General features: G+C 44.2%; 1 protein-coding gene across 22 annotated transcripts in view; it reads left to right on the top strand.

Annotated features, from left to right (window-relative positions):
• The window catches only part of SLC6A11 (solute carrier family 6 member 11), a 98,349-nt gene extending 84,292 nt beyond the window's left edge, over nt 1-14,057 (top strand). For all 22 annotated transcript variants that reach the window (XM_069027939.1, XM_069027937.1, XM_069027932.1 and 19 more), the window contains 7 exons: nt 3,133-3,257; nt 4,910-5,022; nt 6,329-6,466; nt 8,421-8,523; nt 9,246-9,346; nt 10,566-10,736; nt 12,141-14,057. In XM_069027939.1, the coding sequence (XP_068884040.1) occupies nt 3,133-3,257; nt 4,910-5,022; nt 6,329-6,466; nt 8,421-8,523; nt 9,246-9,346; nt 10,566-10,736; nt 12,141-12,293 (904 nt within the window). In that variant the 3' untranslated portion in view covers nt 12,294-14,057. The remainder of the gene's footprint in view (nt 1-3,132; nt 3,258-4,909; nt 5,023-6,328; nt 6,467-8,420; nt 8,524-9,245; nt 9,347-10,565; nt 10,737-12,140) is intronic.

Genomic DNA, 14,057 nt, shown 5'->3' with positions numbered 1-14,057 from the left:
CAGGAGATAAAGGAGTGATTTCACACATGGACAAAACTTTCAAGACCTGAGGATTTGTCCTTTGTCAAGTTTCTAGTCTAGGAGGAAAAGAGAAATGAGAATTGGTGTTGATGGGATCCATAAAGGGAAGGAAGGGACTGGAGGGATGCCTGGGGCTCTGTGGGCTTGGAGAAGCTCCTTAAGGAAGGCAGGATGAATTTCCACAAGTGTCCTGCCTGTCAGGCAGGGAGAGGAGAAGTGATGCACATCTTGAATTATTCAGGTGATTGGCAGGAGTTTAATTTGGAAGAATGTGAAGTTTTCATAAAAATGTGAAGTTTTCCTTTCACTTGACATCAGTCAGGGCTTCAGCCAGGCTCTGGTGTCCTCCTGCCAAGGGTGCACATAAAAAATTCATGCTGTCTTTCCGATGGTGCTTGAGCATTTGTGTTTTAAAACTCATTGGTTTCACAATCAATGGATCCAGATCCCCCTTCCAGTTTTTCTTCCCAGAGCAGAGAAAAAAGACTGGGCTACAGGTTGCTTCTGCCTGTGGGATAAAAACCAGGAGCTGGTGGAATTCCTGCAAAGGCAAAGGAAGGGAATTGCAGGTTATGTTTTTATTGGGATCCCCAGAGGAGCTGTGTTCCATCTGTGGGTGAAATGATTCAGCCAGGGTGGTGTTATCTGAAAAGAACAGGCCCCTCACTGGCTGGAGGGGATGAAAATCCTCTTTTCCCCATTTCCTTGCAGAAAGGTGTGTTTATTCTGCAGGTAGTTTGTACCACAGTGCTGTGGTTTGCCAGACTTCCCTGAGAGTGGAGATCCCTGGGATCCTCTTGTTCTGTGGGATTGTCCAGCTGGGCTCTGCCCCTGGACCTGCTTCAAGAGGGAGCAGCTGACCCTGCCAGGGGCTCCAGCCTTTATCTCCCACTCAGGAACCAGCAGCTCTCAAATACCCTGAGCCACAGCATTCCTCAGAAGGAAATATCTGGTTGTTCAGGCTGCATTTGAAGCAGGGAATTACCTAAGCCAAATCTTATCTGAAGAAAACAGCCTGTGCCCAGTGGAGGCATCACCTGGCTGCATCCACCCCCCAGCAGTGTCTCCCTTTCCCCCCACCAGAGGGTTATAAAATTCATCTTTCTGACCTCTCTTATCGACAGGGTTTCATCACATTTAGTTTTAATTTCTCGGTGTTGAACTCACCAGCTCCTGGGGTGAGAGTCCCTCCAGAGCTCTTCAGAGCTGAAATCCATTGAGAAGGTCAGGAGGGGGCTGGTTTTTCATTTTTTGTTTCTCTGCAAAGCACAAAGGCCTCTGGGCTCCTCAGTCCTTTCTTTTGGATTGCTGTTTTGCTTTAAAACATCCAAAGTGTAGAACTGGCCTGGCTGGGCAAAAGCACAGGAAGAATTTCATATGAAAAGCAAACAAATAAAGGTTGCAATTGTATTTTCAGCAAGTATTTCACTGCAAGTAAACAGAGAGAGAGTCCAGGCATGAAAGAAGTGTGAACATCGCTGCCCTTGTTCCTGTCTGAGTCTTCATTACAAATGGGAATATTCACTTTTTTTCATTACCGGGCAAATTTTAGCAATTTGTAGATGATGTGCCACAGAGATTAATTTTACTCTGAAATGGTTGTGAAAACATAAAACCTTCCCAAAATAATAGCTAAAATTAAGTACAGCTGAGGTGATGAGAGGGCGCCGAAGCCTCCCATGGCCCAGAGGCTCAGCTGATCCCTGGATTTGCAGCTCAGGAGTGTCAGGCTCCCTGCCAGGGAATGTGGGTGTCTGGTGCTCAGGTGAGTCCCAGTGGTGGCAGAAGAGTTTGGCACAGATGTGGGAGACAGTGCAGGGCTCATCAGTGAAGGAACAAGGTGCTGGAACTGGTCACCTCACTTGCAGCTCCAAAAACTGATGAGGTGATGTTACAGGATAAAAATACTAAATGAGACAAGCAGCAAAACAGGGAGATTAGCAGAGAAGTTTTGAGGGAATGAATAGCTTTAAAGCAGGAATTGTCTCTGAATCTCAGCACCAAATCTGTGACAGAGATTTGATCCACGACTGAATTACTGCAGCTGCAGATTCAGAACCTGCTGGATTTTACAGGGTCCTTTCTTCTCATGAAAACTTGCACAAGAATTTGCTTCAGAGCCACAGTGGGACGGGGGTAAACCAGATTAAGGGATGGGCTTGAGACAGCTCCAGGCTTGCCTTGTGTTTCAGTGGGATAGAACCCTAATTTCTTTCAGGCATCTGGGGTAGATTATTACTTTCTCTAGCACACGGCTGTCTCTCATGGCAAACAGTCTTAAAGGAGTGGCTGTCAGGATAAATCATCACTGCCTCCTCATCTGTCACGCCTGGAGAGCTGTCAGAGCAGCATGAACAACGAGATTTCCCTGGGCTCTGGGGAAATTCACACCTTTCTGCAAGAGGATCTTCCTTTTCTCTAAAGTGATTTACTCTTGTGACGTTTCTTGGCAAAGAAATCCTTCCTCACCTTGGCCTTGTCGTGGTTTGAAGTGTGGGATGTGTTTGTCTGAGGGATCACTGTCCCTGCAATGCCTTTGCCTATTTTAGGCACTTTTTTAGGTGTGCACACACTTCCTAGATTCTGTACAGTGCTTTTCATTCCCACAGCCCCTTAAATATGTCTCTAAACCAAACTGGAGCTGTATTTTGCACGGATATATTTTGTCAATATTCTGTAACTGGGATAGAAGGAGATGAGCTCTGACCATAGGATTGTTTTTATCCCCAGGAAACAAATGAGACCATTTTTATCAAGTTTATAAATGGGTTCACACCCTCTGGAATATATTAGTACAATTACTATGGAGAAATTGTTCTTAGCACCATTCTCACAGTAGTTTAACGTGGTTTTTAAAGATTCTATTGGAAAACTGTGAGCGAGTTTGCAATTCCAGCAGTTAAAACACAAGCAAGGTTATTCTGATGGTGTCCTCCTGCATGTGATAATCCCTGGCTGCTCTAAGGAATACTTTGAGTTGGGACCTTCCTGTTAATGAACAACTTGCTTTCCATTCCTGCAGTCCAGGGTTCTGTCAGTCCTCTGGCTCAGTGGATGAAAGAAACCCCAGCTCTGGAGATCAACTGCAGTGTTTTTTATTTATATTTTCAGAGACTGCATCATGCTCTGCTGCTTGAACAGTGGCACAAGCTTTGTTGCTGGTTTTGCTATCTTTTCAGTTCTTGGATTTATGGCTTATGAGCAAGGCGTGCCCATTGCAGAAGTTGCAGAATCAGGTAAGTTCCAAAAGCAGATTTCTGAGTTGACAAAAAATGCCCCAGAGGTTGTGATCAGAGCTCTTGGTCTGTGCCATGTGCCTGAGCTGACTCAATGGAGTGACCGCTGCAGGAAGAGTTCTGAACTATTTTTGTGGCCATACATTTGTGTGTGAAAAATGCAAATGTTGCTGTGCACAGAACCAAATTCATAAAGTCAAGGAGCCCCTGCCACACAAACTGATGCCAGCTGAGCATCCAGAATGTTGTCTGGCAGAGGTAAACTCAGTTGTGAGTGTTAATCCTCATCTGCATTCCATCTTCTTCCAGTGAGACAGGCTGAAATCCACAGATATTTGTTCCTTCTGGAAAACAAAAAAGAAAAAGGATATTAATGAAAAAAACCTACAGCTGTTAAAATGAGAAAGCAGACAGGCACACAGGCCCAGATTTATGAAAAATTACCCATCCACAGCCACCACTGGAGCTGGGCATCCAGTAGAGGTTACTCCACACCTTTGTGGCTGTAACATCCTCAGCAGAAGAAAAAGAACAGGAGGCTGCCCAGAAAAAAACCCAAAGCAATGCTGAGCTGTTGAGGAGGAGAAATGCCTCTCATGGAGTTAGTCCCAGGAAAACTGCAGAAGGAGCAGAGCTCCACTGATATTCTTCTGCTGGAAAATATTTCTCTTTTCCTAAATCCCTCAACACAACTGGCTGACACTCAATTATAGGAGCTTGTGAATGCTGCTTTCAGTGAAGGAGCAGCAGTGTGTGACAGGTCTTCAGTGAAGTTATTGCAGCAGGAGCACAGAGTTCTCCTCTATCAGCTGGGAGAGGGCCTCTGTACCCCTGCTTTGAAAGCTGGCTGGCTTCATAAAAAACAGGCCTAGATAAATAAAAACAGAAAAACATGAGCAAGGTGAGAAGGTATCTTAGCAGATCTGAGAAGTTATCTGTGCTGTTACAAAAGTGTTCTGATTGAAGACTTCTCTAAATATGTAGCCAGTGTCACACACCAGCAGCAGCACCCAAAGACACAGAGCAGGATGGGAACCAATGTTTGCCTTGCACCAGGTCAGGAAAAAAATAAAGATTCCAAGATATGTTCCTAAGTTATATAAGGCAATCACAGGAGCACATGCTATGATTTATCCAGGGATGCTTGTAGATGCACATCCACACGAAAAAAAAAGGGGACCATAAATCACTGGGATGTCTGAACAGAGGCTGAGCATCCTTTGGGCAGGTTGCAGGCAGAGCTGTGCCAAGCAAGCCTCCATTTCTGATAAGCCTCAACACCAGTTGTTTAGACTGTGAGAGACGCAGAGTTTGTCAAGGTTTTCAGTCTTGGGTTTAGCTCCTCTTATCTGCCATGAAAGAAGGATCAGGGTGTGGTGGGCTGACCCTCAGCAGCAGCTGAGCATCCACACTGCTGTTCATCCACTCAGCTGCCCCAGTGGGATGGGGAAGGGAACAGGAAAAGTGACAAAAGGGGTGTGTCCAGCCAAAAGAGTTTGATGAATGATGCTGAGTGAGCCCTGCTCAGCCAGAGCCACAATTTTGATGTCAGCAGTGCTGTTCTCCCACAGCTCAGGCTGCTCTGCAGGAGCTGAACTCCATCTCAAACTCCCCCACAAGTGTAAACTTTTCATTTCTTTATTCCTTTTCAGGACCAGGACTTGCATTCATTGCCTACCCTAAAGCTGTCACCATGATGCCTCTGTCTCCTCTGTGGGCAGCTCTGTTCTTCATGATGCTCATCTTCCTGGGACTGGACAGTCAGGTATGAAACAAACCCCATTTCAGTGCTTTGGCAGCCTCCCCAGCACGTGGACATCACACCCTGATGAAAGACTGAACCCTAACTTAATTCTTTGCTTGAGAGCTTCCACTCAAGTCCCTATTTTAAATCTTAGTTGTGATGCTGGATATTCCCCCACGATCCACTTAAAGGCTGGTTCAGCCTGACTCCAACTTTCATTATTAACATGGAAATCAGCCTGAACTTCAATGGGGCTGATCAAAATTCACGGTTCAGTAAAATACCAGCATGTCTTTGCCCATTTTTAAAGCACTTTGCAATGAATTTTGAAGCCGAATATCAGATAGTGACAATGCAATTTTCTATGGTGTATTTTTACTGCAAGATACCATAACAAGGAACGTGTAGTCATATCCTGCAGCAAAGGGGCAGCAGAGAAGTTGTTGTCCTTGTGTGACTGTAAAAATTGCAAAGGCTGCTTGAAGGAAAATGTGAAGTGGCTGGGATTTTTAGCATGCAGCTCAGCCCTTGGCATGACTGGGTTCAGAAAGTTTGTGATTCTAAAGCTCAGCAGTGCTTGTTCTGCATGACATTTCCAATCATTAAACCTAATGTTTTAATAACTGCTCTTTTTAATGATGTAAGAAGTTTTTAAAAGTTTTGGGTTTGTTTTTTTGTTTTTTTTTTTTTAAGTGAGCAATTTCTGGATTTTGCTCTTGACTATTCCAATGTCTACTTTGGGGCATTAATTTTGGGGCCTGTTTTAGAAACCTTGCTTCAGAGCCCTGAGTCAGAAGCTCAGGCCTTTTGCTTTTTGCTGATGTTTAAAGACACTGAACATGTTGCTGCCCTCCTTCCTTGGAGGTACCTGGCCTGGGCACTCAACAGCTCTGGGGAACTTCTCTCTTCTGGTAAATGGAAAGAAGTTCCCCCCAGCCCTGCTGCTCCTTTAGCAGGTTGGAAGGTGCATGGCAAAAGTGCTTGGAGTGACACGATGCCATGAAGGGTTTGTACATTATTTAATTCCCATTCAAGCCACATTTGAAAGATTTAATTTTCACTTAATCCACATGCTACAGGGCAAATGCGCTCTGAGATAATGTTAGAGAATCCAACTGTTTGAATTTGGTGGAACTCCATAACTTTGGACTTTTTCATTCTAAAATGTTCCTCTCGGTTTGAGCTTGTGCTTATGGAGCATCCCCAGGGATCATCCACTCTCTCTGATGAAAACGTGGGAGGATATTTGAAGTGTTTGGTGGCAAATCCCAATCCCAGCAGCAGAGGGGACACAGCTTTCATTGGTGTTTGCTGTCCTTTGTTGCAGTTTGTGTGTGTGGAAAGCATCGTGACAGCTGTGGTGGACATGTACCCCAAGGTGTTCCGCAGGGGCTACAGGAGGGAGCTGCTCATCCTCGGCCTCTCCATCGTGTCCTACTTCCTTGGCCTCATCATGCTGACTGAGGTAAGCACTGACTTGTGCAGAGGAAAAGAACTGGGTTTGTGTTTATAACCACAAGAGATAAAACACGAGAATCTTTGCCACAGACAAATCTCCCTGTCAGGAATGTGACAAGGAAACACTTGAGAGCTCGTTCTCAGCTCCTGTGTAACACCTGAAATGGGAAAAGTGTCCTTGTTTTGTCAGCTGGGCTTAGGAAATGTTTTAATCAGAAATACACAGCATAGCCAAGGAAATTCCATCTGCTCTGCGCCAGCCAACCACACACATCAGTCATAGTTTCTGCTTGCTTACCCTGGGCATGAACAGCCACATTCTGGATGGAAAGAACAGTAAAGAAGATGAAATAAAGTGAAAACAGAAAATTAAAACATCTTTGGTTTCTGTATCACCAGGCCGTGTCAATCAGTGCAGCCAATCTCTGAGCAGAATTTTTTTTCCCAAACAAAGCAGGGTGTTTGCTTTGGGGTATTCTAACCCAAAAATTCCCAGGGTGTCAGCCCATCCATCCCATGGGCACTGGAATGAGCTGGGGTGGTCAGAGCTTGGTGCTGATAACACCAAGGTCGAGGGTTCCACCCCCAGGTGGGCCACTCACTGAAGAGCTGGGCTCCATGATCCTTGTGGGTCCCTTCCAACTCAGAGTAATCTGGAACTTGGAATGGTAATATTTTAGTTGCACCAGTCAAACCTCCCTCTCTGATAAGAGATACAATTCTCTGTGTGAAGTAATGCGTTGAGCAGAAGCTTTATATTCTTATATACTTTATACCTACCTGGAATCATTCTTACTCTCAGTGAAATAAATCATCTTTGCTGTGAAAATGGGAAATCTTGGAATAACCCCTCACAGCTCACGTGTTGGGCAGAGCACGGAGAGATATTATCAAGATATACAGGCTAAAAGAAACATTAACATGAGGAGTGAAGGGGATGCCAGTTCTCAAAACTGCAGGAATATCCTTGCAGGAATTTTGTTGTCCTTACCTTGTGCTGTCTTAGCTGGTGGATTTCTAAATTTGCATTTCACTCAGGTATTTGCTGAGCCTCACCATGATGACTTTGCAGTAGAAACTCAGTTTTCTTCCTATTTTTAGGATTCTCTTCCATCTGCAGAAAGTTGTCTGAGATGTAGTGGATCGCATGAGGTCCCCAAAAGACATTAAATTCCAACTGAGGAGCTCATCTCAAGCCCTTCTTTCCTTCCTTAGGATTCCTTTCCATTGAAATGCTCTCTTGTGGACATTCCTCCTCATTATTTCAATATTAAATGCAGATGTGATAAATGACTAAGTACCTCACATAAAAAGTAGTGTAATATTATCCATATCATTTTAATTATTTTAACCATAATATGTATAAAACAATAACCATAGTATATAATATATAATAACCATTACATATAATAACCATTGTATATAATATAATGATTGGATGATTCTTATTGCTTTTTCTTTGTGACAGATAATAAAGACTTGTTTCAGTCAAGTGGCTTAAAGGCTGTGAGATACACTCACACTTTTTAGGTCACTTTACTCATTTTACACCAACAGAGAGGGATTTTGGTAGCTACAGATTTTACCTTCTTTCCCCACATTTTAACTGATTATTTTGCATATGAATAGCACAGACACAGAACCAGGATCTGGAGGTCAGAAGCACCTGGGAATATCTACAGCTTGATGTGATAACAAATGGAGGTAAAAGCAGAGAGGTAGGAGAGAATTTCCAAAAAAAAAAATCAAATTTACTTCACTCCAGATTTACCACCCTAAAGCGAGTGCAGAGTAAAAAAACCCCAAGAAATGAATATTCTCTGTTCAAGAAGAACCAACTTGAGTAGGAAGCTTGCCAGGGAGCCAACAGCATGACTGTGTAATTAAAACAGATTTGCTATGAAATATTCCTGCCGGTGCCAACACAAGATTTGTTTCCCTTTCCTGTTTTTCCCTTCCAGGGTGGGATGTATGTCTTTCAGCTCTTTGACTCCTATGCAGCCAGTGGGATGTGCCTGCTCTTTGTTGCCATATTTGAGTGTGTCTGCATAGGCTGGGTGTACGGTGAGTGCCTGGAAATTGCTCTGGTCTTCTTAGCAAAGTTTTCTCTTTGCATAAAAGCAAAGTGAGGACCTTGTATCCTTATGGAATGGGGCCCTCCATGTTCCCATGCCTCCAAAAAAACAGGAATGCCTTTTTCTCCATGAAGATGCACACTCTGGATAATTCCACTTTGTAAAACGACATGGGAACTGCAGATCACATGTGCCCAGCTACCCCTGGGTTCACACGTGAGCTCCTAGCATTTAAATACATTTATAAATAAAATATATTGTCTTTAACTGGGGTTGTTTACAACCTGATTCCACAGTGAAGAGAATAAATGAACCAAGCAGAATATATTGGGTTTCTACATGCTTTGAAGGAAAGCAAAACTAAAGGCGTGGAGGAAAGTGGAGAGCAGGACTAAATGCAATGTTAATATTTTAGTGACAGCTTGTGCCACTCTAATCAGATCTCCCTTCTGATAAGAGATATGATGACCTGTATGGAATAAATGCAGTTGAACAGAAGTTTTATAGCACCAGAAGTTTTTACAGCAGCAGGAATTTTATATCCACCCCTGCCATGAGCATGGGGCAGATGGCAGGGAGGAGTTTTCCAGGGAAAGAGGCAGCAGCTTCAGCCTTCCCAGCTTTGTGCTTTCCTCTCACTGCTTTAAATCCTGAGCTGCCAACCCCTTCCATGTGCACTCTACATCTGCTTTTCCCTTGTGTTTTGGGCAGGCAGCAATCGCTTTTATGATAACATCGAAGACATGATTGGCTACAAACCCGTGTCATTGATTAAATGGTGCTGGATGGTCCTAACTCCAGGTATTTGTGCAGTAAGTACAGAATGTCCAGATAACTTGTTGTAGATAGAAAGAGGGGTTTCTGTACCTGCTTTTAATAATTTTGCTGCTGCTAATTGTTGAGAGAAATGCCTATTGATTCGTAGCACGTCTTTCAAATAAAAGCCCGCTCTGTAGGATCTGTAAAAGTTGTTAAATATTCTGTGAAAAACCTCAGTATGTACAACCAGAGGAAAGAAATAACGCCAGGGCCCTAAATGAACATTTGCCAGAACAAGAGAGACCTGTAGTTAGTACACCTTGTGTGCCAAGCTCCTCCAGACTTGTGCTGGGTCCTTTCCCCTCTCTCTTTGGGGGAGTAGACATTTTTACTTTTAAAAGTGGTAGGGGAGGCCAAAAGCCCATCCCACGGGCATGAAGGAGGGGAAGGAAGCTGGTGCCAGCTCTGGAGATGTGTGGCAGTGTCACAGGGAGAAAATTCCCAGAGCAGCATGATCTGACTGCCCTTAAAAGTGAGGATTAGATGCTCACACGCCTTCCAGCTGTGTCATGCTCGAATAAGGGCAACTGCAAACCACAGGAGCTGGGGCACCTGGACATCCAGGTTTCTTTGAACTCTCATTTGCAAACTTAGGAACGTTTCTGACTCATTTGCACCAAATCTGAAATGACTTTTATACCGTTTGCTCTTGTACACTCGTTTCACCACTTTGGAGAGCATTACATAGTAGCTTTTCTCTATTTCATACACTGAAATGGTCCAAGCTGCTTGATTAGAAATTTAGACAGATTTTTTAGGGCTTTTGGCAGGATGAAAGCACTGGCCTGCAAAACTGCAGATATAGTGGATTAAGGCAACTTCAAAAATTTTGGCTTTTCTGTTTCATTGTGACAGGTTGGAGAGAACCCAGCTCGTGTTACTTAATCACAGCTGGTTCACTGTAGCAAAACTTAATCTTTCCTGCCCAGGTGCTGTTTGCCATCAAAGTGCAGGGTTTATTGTCATCCAGAGGTAAATAGGATTAAACTTGAAAGGTTGTTCATTTCTGCAGGAGCCTCTGAGATGTGTTATTTAAGCTGTACAGAAAAGAGGATGTTGCTGGTGGGTTTTTTTCTCTGAGTGAAGAGCTCCCCTCTGCTTTCCCTCCTCAGGGAGCCTGGCCTGGCCTAAAGACTCAGTCAGGTCCTTGTAACAAGGGCAGGGTCTGCTCAAATCTGATAATACCTCTAATAATAGCACTGCTTGTTTCAGGGAATCTTCATCTTTTTCCTGGTGAAGTACAAGCCCCTGAAATACAACAATGTGTACATCTACCCTGACTGGGGCTATGGCATAGGGTGGATGATGGCCCTCTCCTCCATGGTCTGCATCCCACTGTGGATCTGCATCAAGCTCTGGAAGACAGAAGGCACCTTCATGGAGGTGAGAGGGATTTGCAGATCAGTGATGCTGGGAGGGAGTGGGAGTCCTCACCTGCACCCTTTAATCACAACAGCAGTGCCACATCCCTGTTCCCCGGGTTAGGGCTCTCAGTTGCTGCTGGAAACCCAGAGTTCTGAATGTTCTCTGGCTTATTCTGAATTCCTGTTGGGTTTTTTGCCTCCAGTGATGTAAGCCAGTGGTAAACTCACCAAAACTATTGACTTAAGGTGCTCTGTCCCAGCTCAACTTGTATCTTAAAACGTCTGTAACATCCCCTAAATCCCACAAGGTTTGTACCAGCCATTGCCTCAGGTCAGCTGCCTTTCTCCATGGTTTTAGTAACCAATGTTTGTGCTGCCAGCATTTTCTCCAGGAGGTGGGTTGCCCACATTCCTGTTTTTTGGACAGTTTTCCTGATTTCAGCTCTCTAAATGAGAAACACAGACAAATAAAGAGATTCAGTGGAATTTTCTGACATTTGATGTCAGGTTAGCTCAAGTCTAGGCTGAGGTTATTATCAAATTGAAGCTTGGAAGGTTGCTCATTTCTGTGGGAACTGCAAACAAAGGCAGTGAAGGAGGCAATAATGGAAGAAACAAAACCACAAACCCTTATCCAGCCTTTTGGGATTTCTCACACTGCAGAAAAGCCTCATTTTGTCCATATTGCAACCACTCCATTCAGCTGATTAAACACAGCCTGAAGACTACCTAGGAGATCTTTACTGGCTGTTTAAACTAAAAGTGAACTTTCCATGATATATTTTTCTTAGAGTGTCAAAAACCAGAAGTCTGCTCAAATCTAACCACGAAATCTTTCCTCAATGCTCCAGCCTCAGCTGTCCCTGCAGCTGAGCAGACTTTGCTGGAGCTGCAGCACTGCAGACAGGTCGTTATCTTTTCCCTGCAAGGACCACAAGAGGATTGTTTTAATCACAGCTGGGAGCTTCTCAGGGAGCCAATGTCCTGCTGTGAGCAGCAACCCTGCTGTGGATGTCATTGCTAGAAAAGAGAAAGCTCTTGGCTGAACATGTAGAGTTTTCTTTATTGCAGCTCAATACACCTTGGCTGTCTCTGGTTTATTTGCTTTTTCCAGTGGACATCCATTGATGATAAAAGGAGAAACAAAATGTACCCCTAGAACAGGCACAGTGCTGGGTGTCTTCATGGAAGGGGATGATTAAACCAGCATGAAAATTCACTTTGGTTTGAGCTTTGCCTTCTTTGGTCTGGTGGGATTTATCCAGAATTGTGTGGCTGCACACAACAGGGAATTGAGAAGCAGACGTGAAAGAGAAAAGCCTTTTATAATCAACCTGTTAATGAGAGGTGTGGCCAAGAAAAGCATAATGATTGTCTGTGACCAAGAAAAACATAATGATTTCCAATTTCTCCAACTTTCTAGAAATTCAGGAAGTTGATTACACCTAGCTCAGACCTGAAAATGCGGGGCAAGCTGGGAGGAGGAGCCTACATTGCAGCAATAAATGACTGCGACGCCAAACTGAAAGGAGATGGCACCATTTCCACCATCACAGAAAAGGAGACACATTTCTGAAAGAACTTTTTTTTGTTGTTTTATTATTTTTTTTTTGTATAAAGAAATAAATAAATTCACTTAATTATAGAGGCTGGCTTGTTTTGCACAGAATTTTATTAACCAGTTAATTTTAAAGTGAAAATTGTATACTTGTTTAAAAAGTGATTTTTTTAAATTACTCTATACGTAATGATTCTGTAAAAGAAAAAGAAATAGCATTATATGGTCTGTTAGTGATGACTTCTTGTAATATGGTGATTTTTTTTTTTTTTTTTTAGACTTTAGAGGGACCTGTATAATGTGCTGTAAAACTTTTCTACTTTGATTTGTGGCAGGTGTAACGTTGTATAGATCTCCTAACCTGTAAGCATTTCAGGCCATTTCAGCTGTCCATGTGTGTATATAAAGGGGACTAGCCCATCCTGTGGTTTGCTTGGGAAGAAATCTCCTTTCAGGGCGAGTTTGGTGACGCCGACGGCGCCTCAGCTGCTCCCACCTCCTTCCCTCCACCCTCCACCAGCTTCAACAGGGCTGAAAATGTGGAATGGGCCCATCCTGAGCCACTGTTTTCCTGGAGATTGAATAGAGACTGGTTCTGAAGGGCTCTGAATTTTGCTGCTGTAAGTTCCTGGTCTCTGAGAGGATGCACTCCTCAGGAGACCTCCCGAACCTCTCCGTTTTCCTCCGTGGGTGGCTGCTCCTGCATTTTGGCTGGCACTTCCCAGCCCCTGCAGTGACCCCTGCTTGTCTGTGCTCCTACAACAGGAGGTCAGCTTTGTTTTGCAGAGCAGGAGATGTTCTGAGGGGAAAAGAGCAGGTTTAGGGCTCTCTCTGTCTGCACAACAACTCATTCCCCTCCAAAGGAATCCAGGATCCTACAATGCCAATGTGTAGCACTACACAGCTCCTCTGCTGGCACAGCGTGGGGTTTTGGGGTGTCCTGTGCAGGGCCAGGAGTTGGACTGGATGATCTTTGTGGGTCATTTCCAACTCAGGGTGTTCTGATTCCTCTTGAAGGTCCTTTCCAGGTCCCCTCAGAGCAGGCACTGATTCCTCTGCCCTGGATGGGCTTGAGGCTTGCACTGAAGTCAGAGCAGGAATTTCTTTAGCAGAAGGTTGGAGCAGTGGTCCTTTATCTCTGCAGGAGTCCCAGGAGGTCATTTCTGTGTGGTGCAGGGGAAGGGATTCAGACAGGGATGTTGTGACCCCTTGGTGTCACGGAGGGAGCAGTGCTGGGTTTGTTGTGTCAGGCTGGAGTGACTGCCTGGGTTTAAAGCTGATTTTGTATGTGAATCCAGGTGCTGGATGGTTGTTCCAGGAGGTGTGCAGATGGCCTGGTATCAAAACCTCTAAACTCTGTCTTAGGATGTGGGGTTTTTTTACCTGATAATATTCCAAACACTGTTGTTCGTTCTGGACAATTTTTCTTGGCCTGTTTTTGTTATTTGATGGTTGTGCGAGAAACCTGTGGAGGAACAGCATCCTACACTGCACAGGATTGGAGGGGAGAGACAAGAGACAGCCCAGAAGAAATGTCATAAAACCTGCTGCCTTCTCTGCAACTCCAACCCACCGAAGCTCAGACACCAGCACCTGGAGTTGTTAGGAACAGAAGTGGCTCCTGGCCTTCTCCAGAGGAAGTATTTCCCCAGAAATCACTAAATATATCTTAATATTGGCTAGAACTGTACCTGCAGCCAGCATTTCTCTGAGCTCTTGTTGTTACTTCCTAAAAAAAAAGCATTTTCATGGAGCTGCTTTGTCTCAAGTCACTTCATTAAA

The sequence above is a fragment of the Aphelocoma coerulescens genome, chromosome 12 (genome assembly GCF_041296385.1).
Source record: "Aphelocoma coerulescens isolate FSJ_1873_10779 chromosome 12, UR_Acoe_1.0, whole genome shotgun sequence".
Classification (NCBI taxonomy): Eukaryota; Metazoa; Chordata; class Aves; order Passeriformes; family Corvidae; genus Aphelocoma; species Aphelocoma coerulescens.
The sequence above is the reverse complement of the archived record's forward strand: the minus strand, read 5'-3'. Positions and strand labels throughout refer to the sequence as shown.